Source organism: Pollicipes pollicipes, unplaced genomic scaffold (assembly GCF_011947565.3).
Source record: "Pollicipes pollicipes isolate AB1234 unplaced genomic scaffold, Ppol_2.1 Scaffold_4881;HRSCAF=5763_pilon_pilon_pilon, whole genome shotgun sequence".
Taxonomy (NCBI): Eukaryota; Metazoa; Arthropoda; class Thecostraca; order Pollicipedomorpha; family Pollicipedidae; genus Pollicipes; species Pollicipes pollicipes.
Genome location: NW_023596576.1, coordinates 19,939,893 through 19,960,268, shown reverse-complemented (window position 1 = coordinate 19,960,268; position 20,376 = coordinate 19,939,893). Strand labels below are relative to the sequence as shown.

At 58.6% G+C, this 20,376-nt stretch overlaps 2 protein-coding genes across 2 annotated transcripts in view; one reads left to right on the top strand and one right to left on the bottom strand.

The window, feature by feature from the left end:
* The first annotated feature begins 1,842 nt into the window (after nucleotides 1-1,842).
* Nucleotides 1,843-6,053, top strand: LOC119101354 (vesicle transport protein SFT2A). Its single transcript, XM_037224677.1, has 4 exons — nucleotides 1,843-3,431; nucleotides 3,864-4,033; nucleotides 4,280-4,394; nucleotides 4,900-6,053. Exons 1-4 carry the CDS (start codon nucleotides 3,345-3,347, stop codon nucleotides 5,026-5,028), a joined length of 501 nt encoding a protein of 166 aa, XP_037080572.1. The 5' UTR covers nucleotides 1,843-3,344; the 3' UTR covers nucleotides 5,029-6,053.
* A 2,155-nt stretch (nucleotides 6,054-8,208) lies between these two features.
* LOC119100094 (protein dopey-1-like) overlaps nucleotides 8,209-20,376 on the bottom strand; it is a 32,185-nt gene continuing 20,017 nt past the window's right edge. Inside the window, 16 exon segments of the mRNA XM_037223208.1 lie at nucleotides 8,209-8,243; nucleotides 8,913-8,943; nucleotides 9,436-9,565; nucleotides 10,306-10,473; nucleotides 11,626-11,821; nucleotides 12,339-12,491; nucleotides 12,887-13,098; nucleotides 13,434-13,620; nucleotides 13,704-13,722; nucleotides 14,425-14,496; nucleotides 14,902-15,135; nucleotides 15,522-15,653; nucleotides 17,341-17,494; nucleotides 18,094-18,275; nucleotides 18,675-18,797; nucleotides 19,762-19,861. Of these exon segments, the coding sequence (XP_037079103.1) occupies nucleotides 8,209-8,243; nucleotides 8,913-8,943; nucleotides 9,436-9,565; nucleotides 10,306-10,473; nucleotides 11,626-11,821; nucleotides 12,339-12,491; nucleotides 12,887-13,098; nucleotides 13,434-13,620; nucleotides 13,704-13,722; nucleotides 14,425-14,496; nucleotides 14,902-15,135; nucleotides 15,522-15,653; nucleotides 17,341-17,494; nucleotides 18,094-18,275; nucleotides 18,675-18,797; nucleotides 19,762-19,861 (2,128 nt within the window).

Genomic DNA, 20,376 nt, shown 5'->3' with positions numbered 1-20,376 from the left:
GTGGGTAATGGGGAGGGAGCGGGCGGGACAAGGAGCAGGAGCTCACGTACCGGCAGGGTCGCTACGCCCTGAGAGGAACAGCTTGCGCTGTCCACCCGTTACCGGAGCTGGGACCCGAGGGGGCGCTAGTCCCCTACACCGGCCAGAGCCGGTGCCCCTGCGGGGAGTTGACGTAGGAAATGAAAGCGCCCGCGCATTCTCCGAACGATGTGGTAGCAGCAATGCCATCCTGCGGTTTACACGTCATCGGATCCGCTCCGGTTCCGCTCCGGTATACACGTCATCGGATCCGGTCGACTTCAGCACGACGGAGCAGTTGCCTTACAACCGACCTTTTGCAATGGCCGAACTAATTTCCGCGATCGGATCGCTGCGCAGCGTGGCAGAGAGTCCGGATCTAGTTCACAACGCCATGCTTAAGCAACTTCCCACTTCAGTAGTTGAGACCCTCTTAGCAGCCTACAACAAGCTCTGGGCGACAGGAGGTTTTCCGGAGTCTTGGCGTGAGCCATATATTGTTCGTATGCTCAAGCCTGGCAAGAGTGCGGCTGGCCCTGCCGACTATCGCCCTATCTCACTAACATAATGCATTTGTAAGTTGATGGAACGTGTGGTAAATGTACGTTTGACGTGGTTTTGGAGCGGTACAACGTTTTCATGGCTGCTCAACATGGATTCAGGAAAAATCGCAGTACCATTGACCATCTTATGGCTCTCGACACGGACATGTCGGATACCGTGTCATGCGGGTATCGCAGGTAACGAGCGTGGTGACGCGGCCGCAAAACGGGCAGCGCGTGCACCTTGCATACCCTTGCCGGCAAGGGACTTTTACCCAGCCATCGCGATCTTTGTAAAGGGGAAATGACATCGCTGCTGGGACGGCATTGTAAGCAACAAGTTAAAGGTGATCAAGCCACAACTGGGTCCATGGCCGTCAAGCTCACGTAAGTTGAGACGCGAAGAAGTAACCCTCAGCAGATTACGAATTGGCCACACGCACTTAACACACAGCTACCTTTTGTGCGGCGGAAAACGGCCTAAATGTCCTCGTTGTGATGCGCTACCCACGGTTCGCCACGTTATTCACTCTTGCCGACAGATCAACGAAGAGCGGGAACTTTACTTCGGACGAGATGCGTCAGGTCTTGCCTTTTCAGACCTTATTGGTGACGATTCTCGCATGCTTGGCACCGGACAGCTGTTTTTATTTTTGAGAAGCGTAAGATTCACAGCCATTTATGCACCTCGGTAAGCACTTAGCTGTTATGGACGCAAAATGGCCCCAGGAGTCGGCGCGCCCTAAGACCCTAATCATCATCAACTGAGCTACATGCACACAAAGGTGTGCAGACTTTTTCGTGTAGACAATTTCAAGGTCACCCAGGCATCTATGAACCCATTATAAAGTCGGGGCAATAAAACGCAAAGTCATTGTAAAGTCATTCACACTCGGTCATTCCGTGGTGAAAGACGCATTCAATGGTGAACGTTTCACAGCGACCGGTGTGCTGGGTTCTGAGATCTGCTGTGCTTTTGCATGCGAAATTTTCCCTTTATGCTGTTTTTAAAATGTCTAATCCAAGTGAGGTCTGGATATTGCCGTAATCTGACTTAACTTATTATGCTGAATCGATTGGTCAACGTTGCAAGGCGATTGGACGAGCTGTTTCTGAGAAAGACCATGTCTTTCTCATGTGCCGGTCTTTTAGACCCGGCTCAAGACCTGCCTCCCGCGAAGGGCACGTAACTTGCGCAAGGGTGACGGGCGCACCGAACGGCTTGGAATTGTCTGGGGCGGGCCATTGCTGTTGTGTTGGACGTCAGTGCGGGCATCGTCTCCCTGTATCACGTGCCTGCGCTAACCACTTAACAGGCGATGTAAAATTGCATATGGGACCTACTGAGCCAAACAGCTACACAATCCAATGCGCCAAATCGAAGTGTTGAGTTTGTATAGTTACCCCCTACTTCAAGTACATGCATGCTGCAAAAGCTGTTTAAATGCTTGTTTTTTCTGCTTTTGACATCTGACTTGTACTGTAATTGTGTACATCAAATTGTTCATAATTCTGTGGCTGGTTATAAGCCTAATGGTAGTGGCAAACTGCACAACATGTAAGTCAAGTAATGACCAATTAACTATCAGAAGTTTTGTACAAATGCATTTGGAACAGGCTGTGCATCTTAGGCACTGTGCAAGTGAATCTAGAATTTTGCTGGTATGGGCATTGATTTTCCAATAGCATTCACATGATTTTGCCATGGAGCAGATCTTATTTTTAAACCCCAGAAGGGTCTTGATAATGGTTTAGGATTTAGATCATGCTAACTACCTTGATTGCATGGTGCTCATAGAGGGAGATTAAGTATGGAAGTCTTATGCCTCTCCTGCCCAGGGCTCCTTCCCTAGATCCTCCCCTTGGTGCATGTATTGGTGTTAGGTCATGGCCAGAGGTCCAGGTAAATGTCGTGTGTAGATAGAGGTGCAGCATACAAGCCATCTCACCAGCTGTTACATTGTGGTCAGGTACCACAATGGTGTAAACAAGTCACCAGAGTCTCATGCACCATTCCAGGCATGTTACTTTTTGGTAGCGTTGTATTAGTCTTGCCATAGAAGATTTGCTAGGCCATCACAACTAATGCTACCTCAGATTACAGCTGCTCTTGTAAGTGGAGATATATTAATGCTGAAGCACTGATTTCCTGGCATCTAGAGAATTTGCATTATATTTAAAATCTTCTTTTCTGGCAATCTAGGTATTGTTCAATGTGTATGTAGCATCTGGCATTATATCTGTGTTTCTAGAGCTAGGGTCAAGATGGCTTCAGTACAGTGGCTTTGGGCCTGGCATTTGACATTGGGCTGACAGAGCTATATGATGGATGCCATAGTTGAAATATAAGCTTATATGTTGACCAAATTGAGGGGCTGACTTTGCCAATCTATTCTTTAATGCAGTAAGTAATCCTTCCCTTGATCCATCTAGGTAAATTTTCAAGAGCTATACAAGTATTTTGTCCACCCTGCGCACTTTCACAACTACCATGCAGTGATGGCTAACTGGGTCTCAGGTAAAAGAGGTGATTTTATGCTTGATTTAGCCCAAGGTCTCTTAACATGGATCTTCCCCACAGATGACACTGGCATGCAGGTAATCAATAGCTGCCATCAGCTTTTGTTTAATGTTTTTTTTATCTATCAGCTATCTCAGCTAGTCCATCCTTTAAATGCATTCACATTTTGTAGTGCCCTATTTTTAGGATTGATGAAAAAGCATTTCTTCATATCTATGGGCCCTGACACTTTCAGCCTGAGGCAGGATCTCTAGGGTTCAGACATGGACAAGTTAAAGAAGGTTTTCAGTGGCAGTGAGGCAAACAATGCTGATACAAGTGATGCCGAGTCGGGAGGAATCATTTCACAGGTTAGTGGGGCTTTGTGCTTTGATGAGTTTTGCTGTACTAGTGCCATACAGTGTCATCAGGTATGTTGTTAGAAGTTGATCAACCATTTATTGTGACTTTATAAGTTGTTGTGTTCAGTTAATGCTATTACAAGAGAAAGATTATAGGATATGAACCAGTAGGTAGATTTACATAGATATAAAATGCTTAGTCAGCCCACTTGGTTAGCCTTAAGCACTGTATGAATGTGAACCAGCTACTTGGGCAATGAAATCCCCAGACCATTCAATATCAGTAGATGTGAATGTTAAATTTGTTAAATTAAATTAAATTTGTTAAACTGAGAGCCTCTGCTAGAACATCAGGCCATCCTCACATGTGCATGATCTGAGATCTGTTTCTGCATGGGACGTGTGTGGGAATGTGCTGATGCATAATATTGGTCTTTTCAGTTTGTGGATACATCCACTTTAAGTTGGAGCACTAGAGTAAAAGGATTTGTAATTTGTTTTGTTGCTGGTGTGGTTTGCTCCATGCTGGGTTGTGCCTTCTTTTGGTTGAAGCATGGCATTGTTATATTTTGCATATTTTACACACTTGGAAACATCGTAGCCTTGATGAGGTGAGATGTGTTTGACATTTCTGTTTGTTTGGTGGACATTTTGTCATTGCATGCCAAACAGTCACTAGTGATTTAGTTGCCTTTGTTTTGAGATAATAAACCATTATTTTGAGGCATTTTTAAAGTATTTGTTTTCATCAGCACTCTTGATTTGTTTACTTCCTCTGGTCTCTGGTACTTCCTTCCTTTCAACTCACTCATCATGACTGTGCTCTGGTTGCTGGTGATGTGTGGGGGTTTTTGCAGCACCTGCTTCCTGATGGGTCCCATGAGACAGCTGAAGAACATGTTTGCCAAGACACGCATGGTCGCCACAGTGGTGATGCTGCTCTCGATTTTGCTGACCATTGTAGCAGCCATTGTGAGTAGCCGGGATCGCAGCTGGTGCCGATGGTTGGGGTGGGCTTACACTAGCAGCCACTGTGAGTAGCTGGGATGGCAGCTGGTGCTGATGGTCGGGGTATCTTACACTAGCAGCCGCAGTGAGTAGCCAGGATGACAGCTGGTGCCAATGGTTGGGGTGGGCTTACACTGGGAGCCGTTGTGAGTAGCCGGGATGGCAGCTGGTGCTGATGGTTGTGGTGGGCTTACACTAGCAGTCACGCTCGAGGAGCCCATCCGCATGTGGTGCGTTGTGGATGGCCTAATGGGGTGCATTACCTTTCCAGGTTTTCTGTTTTTACATCTGTATAGTTTTGCCTGAAGTGCATGATGAATTTGAATAAACAAAAGTGCACGCTCATGCTGGGCGTATTTGTTTCGGTGATGGCATTGTTGCATGCTGCATGTCTGTCCATCCCATGTATATCTAGCTTTTCCGTGATCAAAATGATTCGCTCGCTGATTGGTTTGACGTCTTTCAACAGCTGGATTGGAAGGCACTGGTGCTGCTGTTCTGCATAATCGAGTTTCTGGCGATGACGTGGTACTCGATATCGTATATTCCGTACGCCCGCGACGCCTGCATCAAGTGGTTCGAGTCCTGCCTGGGCTAGAAGACCCACACCGTATTTGCGAAAGTGAAACCTGGGTATGGTAATGTTATCAGGTAACCTTAAATGGCAACCAGATTAATTTTCTTGAGGTGCTTCTTTTGAAGATTTTTGTGTTTTGCGATACAATTACGGTATAAATCCAGATTATAGAATGAGATAGCTCGTTGAATATCAACAAATGCGAAGATTCGCTTTACATATCCTACACCTTTTAGGAAGAAAGTTTGTCAAATCAATGTAAGCCCGTATTTTGTAGTGGCGCCCCAAGTGCGGCGTAGATATACGTAGTTGCTGCAGCTTCCTTTGGATCGACCCTTTGCGAAGGGTATAACGGTGTTCTTTTTTAGCATAAAGGCAGAGGCTAAACGCACGGTCTTTTTTTAGCTCCCTGCGGAAATTTGTTGAGAAGTTGTGGTCTTGATTCGTCTAAAAATGAAGCGCAATTTCCTATCTGGTTGACAAGCCTGCCGCCGCTTCAGAATTGAGAAAACAACGTTTCGGTCCCGAGAGTGTGCGTGCCATTTTCGGATGACGTGTGCAGTAGGTGGGGTTGCCAGGACGCCGGGGCTGCTGTTTTTCTCGTGTATGCACGAAGCTGTCATATAAGGCTATCCTACCAACGCGCAGATGACGTATCGATAGGCTTCTCTCCTTGTGTAGAATTTCCATGTCTGGGTCATGTTTGTATCTCCCAAGCGTGTAACGTGAACGAGACTTCAACAAGCGCAACATGAGCCGTCACGCGGCTCATGGTGGACTGCCGCGAAACTGGGGAAAATCCTGCGTTTGTTATTGGGTAAACGTTGCTTGTTATTGCGATGCCGAGGATTTGCTTTTTCGTCGTGCTCATGCTTACGTGGCTGTAGTGTTGCTGTTTTCGTCGCCATAAAGTGTGCCACAGTACTCGGCCACCGGCCGTGTGACGTCCGTCAAGCATTGGCGCTGTCACTGCGCTGAATTGCCGGCGTCTGTGAACTGGGGACTGACTTTGCCAAAGATTGTCATCGGTTGTCGAGAAAATACATATCCGTCTTGTGTATTCGATCGCTGCGCTTTCGTAGGGCACCGATAGCGGCGGGGGGGGGGGGGGGGGGGGGCAGTAGTACGACGGAGCTCGCCGGCGTGCATCGCGAAGGGCTCGCTCGGTGGCGGCGTCTGCGGCTGCGATATGTCGTACACCGCTGGCGACACCTGAGCCACCCGCTCCAGGCAGCGGTGGTCGACACTGCGAGCCCCCGCTGGCTTCACCTGAGTCGCCCGCTCCTGGCAGCGGTGGTCGACACTGCGAGCCCCGCTGGCGTCACCTGAGCCGCCCGCTCCTGGCAGCGCTGGTCGACACTGGGTGCCCCGCTGGCGTCGCCGTGCGGCCTGCCGCTCCTCAGTCTCCGGCGAGCGGTTCATGACTGGCTTTGCAGTCTTGGTCGAAAGCATTGTCGTTGGGAATGCCTCTGACTGAGAATATTGGTATCCAGGGAATACGCAGTGGCCGCAGACGGCGTGGAGTCGGATCGGCACGTGGCGCGACGTGTGGTGGGTTTAGGCGGGCCTGTGTGAACCTTGGGTGGGCCGGTGTGAAATCAGTCAGCCCAGGACGTGCGCCCGGTCTTGGTTCTAAATTGGTGTTAAGCGAAGCCTGGCGCCGCTGCCAGAAAACTAGCCGAGTGTGTTGATTGTTTCTCGTCTGAAGTGCGACGTGATGTTCTACATAATAGTAATGAGCATTGCACTGCACTGCACTCTCGATGTGCGCGATGGCGTGGCCGAGGGCCGCGGCGCGGGGCGAGCTGGACCGAACGGATCAAATGTAGCTGGGGACCAGCCATACGGGGCTCAAGACAATCAGAGGTGAAAGGACCGCAGCGCGGGGCTGGACAGACCGAGCGGATCAAATGTAGCCGGGGACGAGCCATACGGGGCTCAAGACAATCAGAGGTGAAAGGACCGCAGCGCGGGGCTGGACAGACCGAACGGATCAAATGTAGCCGGGGACCAGCCATACGGGGCTCAAGACAATCAGAGGTGAAAGGACCGCAGCGCGGGGCTGGACAGACCGAACGGATCAAATGTAGCCGGAGACCAGCCATACGGGGCTCAAGACAATCAGAGGTGAAAGGACCGCAGTGCGGGGCTGGACAGACCGAACGGATCAAATGTAGCCGGGGACGAGCCATACGGGGCTCAAGACAATCAGAGGTGAAAGGACCGCAGTGCGGGGCTGGACAGACCGAACGGATCAAATGCAGCCGGGGACCAGCCATACGGGGCTCGAGACAATCAGAGGCGAAAGCGGCCATGGCTTAAACGTTTGCTAGGGTTGTGAATGAGAATGGATTTCCTGAATTTTGCATCCTGAGGTGTCATCCAGCGCAGCACCGACACTTCCCAGTTACCATCTCAGTGGTCATGAACCTGGACAGCGACACACACTTCCGTAGATGAGAAAATATATTATCCCCATATCACAAGGTGTTCTCGTGCATCACAAGCGACAAATAAATGACAACAGACCAGACAACCCCGTCGACAACAATGCGCTTTGGCCCGGGTCGCAAAATACCATAGTTTGGCTACACGGAAAGGTCACGGCTCCTGGCAGCGCCAGCGAACCCCACAGCACACGTTGCACACCGATGGAAGGCATGCCCCCGCCCACGAATACAGGAGGGCGCCAGACGGCGACAGGGCGAGAGCAGATACAGCCAGGAGAAAACCACCAACCAATCGGGGCGAGATAAACAAGCAACACTTGGTCGCAAACGTCACTATGACTACCTGGGTAAATAACGACCACACCCGATGTCGTCAACTTGGTTATTGTTCAGCACCAGACTATGCGGATAACTAATGCAGGTGAGACTAGCGAGGTCGCATACAGCCGCCAAAACACCGTTGTGCGCGGCGGGTGCGCCGATTCGCCGCGGCACTACAGGCGTCGCCTGGAGTCCACCCTTTGAGACGCATGGCATGACAGACAACCCTGCACGGCGCGCGTGGACACGGCAGGCGAAAATCAAACGGCACCCCTGACTAGAACGGCCAACCCATACGGAAGGCGGCCGGTGCCCTCCGCCCGGGCTCGCCCGCGCGCTGGCGGCGGCGCTCGCACACGTGTTGGAGGGCAGACAACAGGAAGCCGAGGGCAGATCGGATGCCGCCGAGCTGCTGGCGGTCAGTTCAAACTCACGTCAAGCGGATCGAGCGGCGGAACGGCCCGGCTCGCGCGGCCGACGTCGCACGGCGTCATCGCGACGCACAGATTGTCGAAACAACAGCGGAACGAAGCGGCGGCCGCCCGGTCACACGGCACGCCGAGAAGACGACGCGGGTCACCCCGGTGTCCCCCACTCACCGGCGTGCGACGGGCCCGGCAAACTGGCGCCGCAGAAAGTGCACGGACCGTACCCGGGCCCGCCTCGCACAAAGCACACTCAGAGCAATATTGTGAGCCGATCGAGCGACATGTATGGAATAATACGCACTACTGCTTGCTCCCTATGACCTGCGCCGCGGTCACCGCTCGACACTTACGACCGGCCATTTCGGCTTCGGTATTCACGGCCGCCATGATAGCGGCTCCACGCACTGCCCGGACCCGGCCGCGCCGCACCCCGACACTCGCTGACGTCCCGCGTCCTGGGGCAGGGCCGCGCGCGCCTACTTCTGCTCTCCAAGCGGCTCGAGGAAGTCGGCGGCGAGCACCGCCTCCACCGCGCGCACAGTCTCGGCCTCGGCGGCGGCGGGCCGGCCGCGGCGCGCGCCGCCCGGCCGCAGCTCGGCCGAGCCGGCCGCGCAGTGACGGCCGCAGCCCAGCGCCACGAAGAACGGGAACAGGTCGGCCGGCGTGCGCACGGTCGTCCTGTGCAGCAGCGGCTGGTGCGGCTCGGCCTGCAGCGGCGCCGGCGGCGAGCCACGGCACTGCGGTAACGGGCGGCGCCGGTTACGCGCCGGCCCCCGTCGGCCAACTGTCGTCGGTCACACACCCCGTGGCACATTGGGGACTCGTTCAACACGGATGGAATCAAATGGACGTTGAACATCTTGTACGGGGAATATCTGACAGGCGCGGTCCTGCGGATACGCGCACCTATCCCGTCGGCGACCAGCACAGTTGACGTAACCCCAGAGACATGCCAGTCGGGCAATACCGCTGGAGCCGCACATACCGGTATGTACCGATTCGTATTCACACGTTTGTGGCCATACCTACACAAGAATACTCCAACCCATGCGCTGCAATAACTACGTCTAAACCACCCGGCACTCGGAATGACTGCGATCTATCACAGTTGTATCCTCCGACACCATGGGGATCGACCAGTCAGTCGCCGTTACCTTGCGCCAAGGCCGGGGCCCACGCTGGTCCGAGGCCTGTTTGACCCGACACCCAGCGCGACCAGCGGCGCCTACCTTGTCCAGCACGAGGTGGGTGAGCCGGGTCACGTGCGGCACGAAGTCGCGCGGCAGCAGCTGGTCCTTGGCCTCGGAGGCGGCCGGCGCTGGCTGCTGGCCGCCGGAGCCGACGAACGCCCACCGGTACCTGGGCCAGCGGCACGTACACGGGCCGTCAGCGCCGGCGCTGGGCACACGGCTGACCGGCCCGCCCGCCGGCCGCCGCCCACGCCACACCAAGCACCAGCATTAGCTCTCGGCCAGCTCCAGCAGAACCATCACGAGACAGGTGAGCATCTGGCAACTCGACGAAACCGGACCGCGCAGACCGCGGCCCCTCAGCTCGCGATTACAAGGGAAAGGGAGATATCACAATTACTCCGCCAGCTCAGCAACGCTGCCATCATCGCCCTGTCCACACATAAGTACGCTTCCCCGGCAACCCCGTGGCTACACCCCGGCTGCCCCCAGGCTGTGACCACTGCGCCTGGTGACCTCAGGTCAGGCTGGCCCCGGATTGTGGCCACTGCGCCTGGCGACCTCAGGTGAGACTGGCCCCGAGCTGTGGCTACTGTACCTGGTGACCTCAGGTCAGGCTGGCCCCTGATTGTGGCCACTGCGCCCAGCGACCTCAGGTCAGGCTGGCCCTGGATTGTGGCCACAGTGCCTGGTGACCTCAGGTCAGGCTGGCCCCTGATTGTGGCCACTGTACCTGGTGACCTCCGGTCAGGCTGGCCCCAGGCTATGGCCACTGTGCCTGGTGACCTCAGATCAGGCCGCCCCGACTGTGTCCACTGTGCCTGGTGACCTCAGGTCAGGCTGGCCCCGGATTGTGCCCAGTGCCTGGTGACCTCAGGTCACGCTGCTCCCGGCCGCGGCGACACTCACATCTGGAACTGCGGTAACCGATGCGCCGGCAGCGTCAGGCACATGTCGAGCAGCTTGCAGGCCTCCAGGTGCAGCTGCAGCCAGCCCGGGTGACTGTTGGCCGCCAGACCGTTGGTGCTGTTCAGCACCCACGACGAGTCGAGCGCCGACATACGCTTGATGTGCTGACTGTCGACAGGCACGCACCGTGGGATCGCACAGACCTCTCCGCGTCCACGGGCGAGGAGGGACGGAGGGAGAGGGGGGGGGGGGGGGGCAGTGTAGCGAGCGACATCGGACGGGGCGTGCTGGGGGGGCGAACGGAGCGCGGACGGCGACCTCCGACCCCGCCGGCGGACGGCAGTGAAAAGGCGCGGCACTGCTCCAACGCCTGTCCTGAGGTCACCACTGTGGGTCTGACCATGGTGCCTCCGCTGCGTCACCCACAACAGGATCACACACGCTGCTGCGACACAAACCACACTCGCGAATTCAGATTTACTATTTCTGCACAACTTTGAATATGCCAACGCATCGCAAGCAGTCAAGTGAACGTTTGCGGAATGGGCCAGGCAAAACATAGAACACAGGCCAGCCAAGTTATACATCACTTAAGTCGGTCCCACATCCATCATGGAATCTGTATCGAGTGGGTCTACATCAAGACGGCAAATTACCTGTCCTTCCTTTGTATTCAGCAGCAATAGAAAGAGACAAAGTTAATTGTTTGGCGGAAATCCCGACCGAAGAGTTGACTGCATGCTGCAGCCGAAACGCTCGTAAACCCAAATATCCCACATGATGTCAGGAGCACCGCAGCACATTGGCAGAGCCCGCCAAAAGACGGAGGGACGTAGCTAACGCCAGTAAATTTTGTACAATTTATTGCGAAGTTAACAAGAACGCCACACTAAGGCCATACCATATAAGCCAGAACAAGATCACCAATCAGGAAGGAAGTATCCGTACTCAAGCAAACGGTACGGGAGGGGGGGGGGGGAGGAGGTCATAACCAGCTGCTGCTTGTGTTCACGGGGATTTTGCTCCTCGGAGCATAATGCGTACGATCTCACAGCAATACACAATTGAACGAAATGATCGTCACCACCACGGTGAAACGATGCCGACCAAACACGCTCAGAAAGCGACCAACAAACCAGTTTAGTACTTGGCTTGCAAACGAGTGAACCGACCGGGCTCACACGATGGACACGTCATTTTCCGTGCATGACCATCGCATGACGACGTCCAGATCGCGCCGGTTACTCCTTACTGCACCACACAGTAGAGCCGCGGTGGAGCTGGCCAGCTCTTGGACGCCTCCCGCCGACAGAGACGCACCTGAACTCCTCGGTCTCCATGCTAAGCTGGTGCTCCATCTGCAGGAACACCTGCACCATCTCGGTGATGATGGACGGCCAGAGCGAGACCACGTGCCGCTGCGACATGCGCAGCAGCAGCACGCGGAAACAGAGCAGCACCGCCGACTGGATGGAGGGCGCCACCTGCGGCAGCCGCAGGCTCTCCGCCAGCTTCTCTGTGTGGCACGCCGCGGCAGGTCAGGTATTGTAGGCCAGCTAGGTGACACTGGACGAGAACAAAGTACCAGTCTTAAGGCCACCCACTTCCTACACTTGTCCAAGACCGTCTCCTACGCATCGACTAAAAAGTTATCTCCCACTCATTGCAGACAGCGCCCAGCGCCAGTACGCAGCGGCACCATTGACAGTGGAGTTACTTAACGTTATTCAGCAGCAGTTTTTTTAAAAAAAAAAATATGCTGCTGGAAGCTAACCTCGGCAAGTTATCCCTACTATTCCAGGAAATTCAAAACCGGTCCAAACTGTCGCACCCGGGGGGCAGCCCGACGGCGCCGCAAGCCGCACCCTGGATCTAGGGCACATGTGACTATCGGTCTCCCCACCTACCCTGGATCTGGGGCACATGTGACTGTCGGTCTCCCCACCTACCCTGGATCTCGGGCAGATGTGACCATCAGTCTCCCCACCTACCCTGGATCCCGGGCAGATGTGACCATCAGTCTCCCCACCTACCCTGGATCTCGGGCAGATGCGGCTGGTACTGGTCCTCGTCTGAGCAGAACACTACGAATGCCAGCCGCTTCAGCAGCTGGGCGCGCAGCTCGTACTCGGCCTCGCGAGACGAGAACAGGTTGAGCGTGCCCGGCTGCGAGACCACCACGCGCGCTGGAACGCCACGCCGCGGTCCGGGCGCGTTAAGCGAGCCATCTCACACGGCGCGTCACACATCGCTACCAGCGGCATCAGCCAATCGCAACTGGCGGCCACAGAAAGAACAGGATTCGCCGGAAGGGCATGAAACCATCGTTACAGAGTACCGAAATCACCAAAGCACAAAAGGCACGATGTTCATGGAAAGTAATTAAGTTAAGAACCTATCGTTTGGTGCCGAGCTGGCAAAGAGCCAAGAAGGCAACAGACTCAAGAAGGCAGCATACGTTATGTACGGCGGTGGGGGCACTGGATACGTGAGGCGACCGAGGGCGATGTGCCATATCATTGTGAGCAGGTCTTGCCAGCGCCCTGCAGACGGGCCGCTGGGATCCGATCCCCGCACTGACCGAGCAGCTCCTTGAACGTGGTCTTGTCGTGCGTCATCATGTTGTCGATGGTGGTGCGCCAGAAGGGCAGGCACTGCTCCTGCATGCTGAAGAAGGCCGGCTCGAGCAGCAGGTCGAAGGCCTCGCGGCGCCAGGCTCGGCGTGAGTACTGGTACTCGGAGAGGGCCGCCAGCAGCTGCGAGCACGCCAGGAACGAGGCGGCGTTCGCCCGGCTGGCGGCGCCGCCCCGAGAGCGGGTCACCACGAGGCACTGCACGGCCGGCGCGACAATCGGCCGCCCGACAGGGTGGCGGCCGGGGCCGACGTCACCGGTCTCGTCGGTGGGGATGCCTAAACACCGCACTCATACACCCCGTCCTCCGCGGCATTATCGACCGCGTGGCTGACTTTCTACACTTGCCACGGAAGCATCACTGGTTGCGGTCACTGGTGATCACTAGTACACTATAGCAGACATATTACTCGGCTCCTCAGTGTGTGTGTGTGTGGGGGGGGGGGGGGGGGGGGGGGGGCAAGCCGGGCGCCAGTGACGCCACTGCTGGCTCACCTGTGGTTCTTCAGGTAGGGCGTCACGTGACACATGACGCCATGAAGCAGCGGCAGCACGCGGTCCTTCTCGTCCGACTGGTACAGCACGTCCAGCAACGGCGCCAGCAGCTCGGCCAGGATCCGCAGCGCCTGCACGCTCCACTGCGCCTCCGGGGCGTGACCTGGCCGGGACCCACCGTCACAGACTGACCTGACCGGGACCCACCGTCACAGGCTGACCTGACCGGGACCCACCGTCACAGACTGACCTGACCTGACCGGAACCCACCGTCATAGACTGACCTGACCTGACCGGGACCCACCGTCACAGACTGAACTGACCGAGACCCACCGTCACAGACTGAACTGGCCGAGACCCACCGTCACAGGCCGACCTGACCGGGACCCACCGTCACAGACTGACCTGATCGGGACCCACCGTCACAGACTGACCTGATCGGGACCCACCGTCACAGACTGACCTGATCGGGACCCACCGTCACAGACTGACCTGACCTGATCGGGACCCACCGTCACAGACTGACCTGACCTGACCTGATCGGAACCCACCGTCACAGACTGACCTGACCGGGACCCATCGTCACAGACTGGGTGCTGCTGACGAAAATGTTCCTTGGGACTTTTGGGGGCGCTAAAATTTCAACGGCCATTGCACCCACGCCCTACCGGGTCTGGGTCCGATGCATTACGCCGTTATACACACAGCCGAGTACAGCTTGAAGCGAACGTATCACACAGCTGCATAAGCTGGCAAAACAGCACTGAGGAGAGTGGGATATCCATGAGTTCGGTATCTACGTCCAAGCTAATTATGGCAGGTTGCCACAAGAAGTCTAATACAGCCCTGCGCAGCACAGAATGTGGCGGTCACCACAGGAGCGCTGCGGGGCGACGGGGCGTTCCTGGCGCGCCTCACCGTTGCTGGGCGGCTTGCCGGGCTCCGGGCTGGCGGCGTAATCGCGGTCGGAGCCGCCGGGAGCGGTGCGCACCGCCAGGTTCCTCCTCAGCCAGGTGGTCTGCTCCAGGCAGGCGCCGGCCACGGCGCTGCACGCTTCCACCAGCTGCCGCGCACGCGCCCAGCCGTCACAGAGAGGGCCGGCGGCCGTGGGGGCGGAGACGGACGGCCGGGGTAGCCCAGGCAACCGTGGTAGTTTGTGAAGCCACGGTGACAAAGAGAAGTGAAGCAATTCACAGAGGGATGTGGGCACAAAACACCGCGACGTAGCATCTTGGCCGTACCCACACATTATGAAGAGCCTTTACATCTTATCAAGTACGGCGCCACAGACATGCCAGAGCCTAATGCCTTCATGACCATTACCTGCACAGCAATAAAATACACAGCGCAACCCCGACCAGACATTTCTCGATGGCAGGATTCATGCCCGCGACGGTGACAGGGCAGCCACCGCAGACACGCGCCACCCGGCAGCCCGCTCACGAGCCTCAGCCGGCCGGCCGCCTACCTTGGCAGCCACATCCTGCAGGTCGCGCTGGTCCTTCTTCTCCGGCAGCGGCGGCGCGCGCTGCACGTACTCGTTGAGCACAGCCAGCAGCAGGAACTGAGCGGGCGGCGCCAGTTGCGGCGCGTCGCGCAGCAGCTGCAGCAGCGACGCCCAGCACTCGGCCAGCAGCGGCGCCGCCACCGAGCGCAGGTAACACAGCAGGAACTGCAGCGCCGCCGTGGGTAGCGATGCCTTCTGGCGGCCGCGGCGCGGGACAACGACGTCAGCACGGCACGCTGGCAAGACGGCAGTGTTTGGCGCCACGACACCTCTCGGGTGAACAACCAATGGCCGACGGTACCGCCGCCTTGGTGCAGATCGCAACCTTTGACATCACACGACCGCAAAACCATAACAATCGTCACTGAAAGTAGAACGAACTGAAATAATACCAATGCATGAGAATTGAGCACGCGCTACCGGCGCACAGCTGAGGGGCTTTACGCGCCACAACTATCCCCCATATATCCGACATCACACAGCGGCTCACTGACGCCGGCCTGCCTTGGCACGCGCCGCGTTACCCGGCTCTGGCTGCGCGCCGACGCCGTTGCCGGCTGGCGGTCGGCCGGGGTGCTCACGTGTGGCACGACGTTGGGCGGCTGGCGGACTACGGAGCGCACCGTCTGCACCAGGCTGTCCATGGGGATGACGCGTATCGACGACACCAGGTCCACCAGGATCAGCTGCGCCTCGCAGAACTCCGGGATACTCTACCGCACCGCCGGCGAAACGGTCACAACCGGCACACACAGGGCGTAGATCAGTCTCTAACCGCCACCCCGACCCCGCACTATGTTGTGCATGGCCATACGCCGGTCGCTGCGTACACACGGCAACGCGATGGCAGCGTTACAACACGCCCGGCGCGTCACACCGTGATCGAGATGCGGTGTAGCCGAGGCTGTGCGCCAGGGTGCGGTGTAGCCCAGGCTGTGCGCCCGGGTGCGGTGTAGCCCGGGCTGTGCGCCCGGGTGCGGTGTAGCCCAGACTGTGCGCCCGGGTGCGGTATAGCCGAGGCTGTGCGCCCGGGTGCGGTGTAGCCCAACTGTGCGCCCGGGTGCGGTGTAGCCGAGGCTGTGCGCCCCGGGGCGGTGTAGCCCAGGCTGTGCGCACGGGTGCGGTGTAGCCCAGACTGTGCGCCCGGGTGCGGTGTAGCCCAGGCTGTGCGCCCGGGTGCAGTGTAGCCGAGGCTGTGCGCCCCGGTGCGGTGTAGCCCAGGCTGTGCGCCCGGGTGCAGTGTAGCCCAGACTGTGCGCCCCGGTGCGGTGTAGCCAGGCTGTGCGCCCGGGTGCGGTGTAGCCCGGGCTGTGCGCCCCGGTGCAGTGTAGCCGAGGCTGTGCGCCCCGGTGCGGTGTAGCCGAGGCTGTGCGCCCGGGTGCGGTGTAGCCCAGGCTGTGCGCCCGGGTGCAGTGTAGCCCAGGCTGTGCGTCCGGGTGCGGTGTAGCCGAGGCTGTGCGCCCGGGTGCGGTGTAGCCGAGGCTGTGCGCCCGGGTGCGGTGTAGCCCAGGCTGTGCGCCCGGGTGCAGTGTAGCCGAGGCTGTGCGTGCGGTGTAGCCCAGACTGTGCGCCCGGGTGCGGTGTAGCCCAGACTGTGCGCCCGGGTGCGGTGTAGCCCAGACTGTGCGCCCGGGTGCAGTGTAGCCGAGGCTGTGCGCCCGGGTGCGGTGTAGCCGAGGCTGTGTGTTCGGGTGCGGTGCAGCCGAGGCTGTGCGCCCGGGTGCGGTGTAGCCCAGACTGTGCCCCCGGGTGCGGTGTAGCCCAGACTGTGCGCCCGGGCGCAGTGTAGCTGAGGCTGTGCGCCCGGGTGCGGTGCAGCCGATGCTGTGCGTCCGGGTGCGGTGTAGCCGAGGCTGTGCGCCCGGGTGCGGTGAAGCTGAGGCTGTGCGTCCGGGTGCGGTGTAGCCGAGGCTGCGCGCCCGGGTGCAGTGTAGCCGAGGCTGTGCGCCCGGGTGCGGTGTGGCCGAGGCTGTGCGCCCGGGTGCAGTGTAGCCGAGGCTGTGCGTCCGGGTGCGGTGTAGCCAAGACTGTGCGTCCGGGTGCGGTGTAGCCGAGGCTGTGCGCCCGGGTGCGGTGTGGCCGAGGCTGTGCGCCCGGGTGCAGTGTAGCCGAGGCTGTGCGTCCGGGTGCGGTGCAGCCGAGGCTGTGCGCCCGGGTGCGGTGTAGCCGAGGCTGTGCGTTCGGGTGCGGTGCAGCCGAGGCTGTGCGTCCGGGTGCGGTGTAGCCGAGGCTGTGCGTTCGGGTGCGGTGCAGCCGAGGCTGTGCGTTCGGGTGCGGTGCAGCCGAGGCTGTGCGTCCGGGTGCGGTGTAGCCGAGGCTGTGCGTTCGGGTGCGGTGCAGCCCAGGCTGTGCGCCCGGGTGCGGTGTAGCCGAGGCTGTGCGCCCGAGTGCGGTGCTGACCTGTTTCTGCTGTCCGCGCAGTCGTCGCTCGTGCCAGGCGGCGGCCACGGCGGCCACGAAGCTGGCCGGGTGGTGGTGCGAGATTGGCGAGAGCAGCTCCAGCACCTGCTGCTTCACCACGCGAGGCACACCTAGGATCCAGGAGCCAGACTCCCTGAGAGGGGACGGGGGACAGAGCGACGTTAAGGGACCAACGTGCGAGGCTGCCCAGTGACGGAGCGCGCCGCCAGGCTCGGCACGCACACCGGACAGTGTCACCGCTCGGCCGACAGGACCAGCAGGCAGGACACGGCGCGTGATGGCCACGCGGCAAGAAGGCTTCGTGCGCATGTGTTGACCGCGGTTGCGCATGGAGTACCGGCGGGTTTCTCACAACAGCTGCAAAGCTACAGACTTTCAGGCGCCCATTACCTGTTGCAGACGTGGCAGGAGGGCGTGGCTGCGACCAGGTCAACAAGCCAGCTAACCTGAGCCTGGTACTGAACCGACCCCATCGTAATGACCCGACCTCACATGCTTGTCACCTACGCGCCGCCGTGCTGACCTGGCGTCGCCGTACCGACCTGGCGCCGCCGTACTGACTCGGCGTCGCCGTACCGACCTGGCGCCGCCGTACTGACTCGGCATCGCCGTACCGACCCGGCGTCGCCGTACCGACCTGGCGCCGCCGTACTGACCTGGCGTCGCCGTTCTGACCCGGCGTCGCCGTACTGACCTGGCGCCGCCGTACCGACCCGGCACCGCCGTACTGACCTGGCGCCGTTGCCAGTGACGGCGTGCCAGAGCGCAGCCGTGCCCACCATGATGCGCGGCAGGCTGTTGAGCAGCAGTCGACGGGCGTTCAGCAGCGACTCGGTGGTCAGCTCGCGGCTCGCCTCGTCCTGCCGGCGCCGCCACAGACGCCGCGTCACCTCGAGGCCGGCGCCACCGGACAGCAGCGCCGTCCCGTGACCCGCAGCAGCAGGAGCTCCAGCGGCACAGTGAGGTCGCCAGTCAGTGCAGCATCACACGCCGGCCCGCCTGGGCACGATTGTGGGCACGCTCTCCGCCAACACGTACCACCACTGGCCCGCACTGACCGTGGCGAGACCCATTGTCAAAGTTACCTGGCATAACGCGCGTAGCTGTGCTGAGACGGTCACACCTTGATGGCCACGAGGCTCTCACTGTTTGATGGGGTTTAAGAGCATTCCCAACGAGGGTCACACGTCGACACACAAGTGAGCCCAGCTTGGAAAATACACCAGCGGAGGGCGTCACCGCGGCGCCGGCCTCGAGCGGCCAGGGCCGGAGCAGCGGCACCAGCCCGGGCGGCGCGGCCGCGGCGTACGGACCTTGAGCGGCGCGGCCGTGGTGAACACGTGCAGCAGGTTGCTGAGCACTTGCGGCGCTGACGTGCCGGCCGAGTAGGTGTGCAGCGCGTCGGCAGCGGCCGCCGACTGCACGCTCGACGTCGCCTTCCCGGGCAGATGGCACGACACACGCTCAGACGCGCGCCCACGCATGCAGCGCCCGCGCCCGCCCACCGGGCCACCCCAGCCAGCCCGTTAGTCATACGCCGTAACCCATACTGGCTCGTGTTGGACTCCACTTCAGCGAGTCGATTTGTGATCCGACCCGAAGAGAGGATTCATTTTCAACTTGGAATTTCGGAAGCCTGGACAATGCAAGCCCAACGCCAGCCCGACCATGCACAATTAGCACGAGTATGAATGGATTCTAACCGCCCATTACAGCACCAATTGCTTTGAATATCTTTAAGATCATGTACCAAATAGTGACCTGTTTGGCTTAAAAAGACCAAAAGTATTATGAGTTCAAGTTTCATATTTATGCACAGTGTGAGCCCACAGCCAGACTAAGGCGGTCTGTTAATACCCCTGCTGGGGTACAAGTATCACACTTATGTTCTGCTCCAACTCACTTAAGCTGCACGCAGAGTAGTGCAATCTTTACTCCAGTAAAACTCGACTGATTCAGCAGTAAATTCTGGTTGTACACAGACACACGGACGTGGTTAGTTCCGAGACGCTGCACATGCTAGCATGATACCCGTACAAATGACAAAACAAGCACAATTCCCCGCCGTGCCGGCGGCTCCAATACCAGTAATCCTCAGCCGTGCCGGCGGCTCCAATACCAGTAATCCTCAGCCGTGCCGGCGGCTCCAATACCAGTAATCCTCAGCCGTGCCGGTGGCTCCAATACCAGTAATCCTCAGCCGTGCCGGCGGCTACAGTACCAGTAATCCCCAGCCGTGCCGGCGGCTACAGTACCAGTTACCATTTCTCCCGCCTTGGCGCATCCTCAGCCGGTGTTAACAGACACGCCCGCCAGCCATTTGTCCACGTCCCTCCAGTCGGGACGACCGCGGCCCTACAACTGAGCATGCCCGACCAGGCCCCCGGCCGGTAGTCCCACCTGCTGGCTGGAGTCGATCATGCAGAAGTGACAGATGACGGTCAGCGACTCCACCAGGTAGACCATGTGGTCAGGAGGCACGCAGGCGCCCGTCGTCAGCCTGTAACGGGGCGGCACTACCTGCCGTTAACCGCACACTGCACCGCGCTCCGCCCTGGCGCTGACGCGGCAGCAGGGGGCCGCCCGGCCCGACCGCACTCCGCACGTCTGTCGATGTCAGGCGGCCGCCCGGCCCGACCGCACACCGCACGTCTGTCGATGTCAGGGGGCCGCCCGGCCCGACCGCACACCGCAAGTCTGTCCATATCAGGCGGCCGTTCGGTCCAACCGCGCAGCGCACATCTATCGACGTCAAGAGGCCGCTCAGTCCTACCGCACACCACACGAATGTCGACGCCGGCGCCACGCCATACACACGTCACATAACGTTTTTTTCTGGGCTCAGGAAGCCTGCTCAAATCACATTTCTTTACACCTGGAAGTGCACCACTTCGCTGCAGACCTTGCGTACAGGCTGGCCTGACTAGCTGCAAGTGATGGCTTCGTCACTAGATCAGCGCGACACGGCAACGGTAAACGGTAAAACCGTAAAACGTCGCTTCAATGAATTCGTAC

What these genes read in the sequence shown, in the direction of transcription:
- LOC119101354 (XM_037224677.1), top strand. Translation starts at nt 3,345, where the DNA reads ATGGACAAGTTAAAGAAGGTTTTCAGTGGCAGTGAGGCAAACAATGCT. An exon ending in AACATCGTAGCCTTGATGAG is followed by an intron (nt 4,034 to 4,279) that starts GTGAGATGTGTT and finishes GGGTTTTTGCAG; the next exon opens with CACCTGCTTCCTGATGGGTC. An exon ending in TGACCATTGTAGCAGCCATT is followed by an intron (nt 4,395 to 4,899) that starts GTGAGTAGCCGG and finishes GTCTTTCAACAG; the next exon opens with CTGGATTGGAAGGCACTGGT.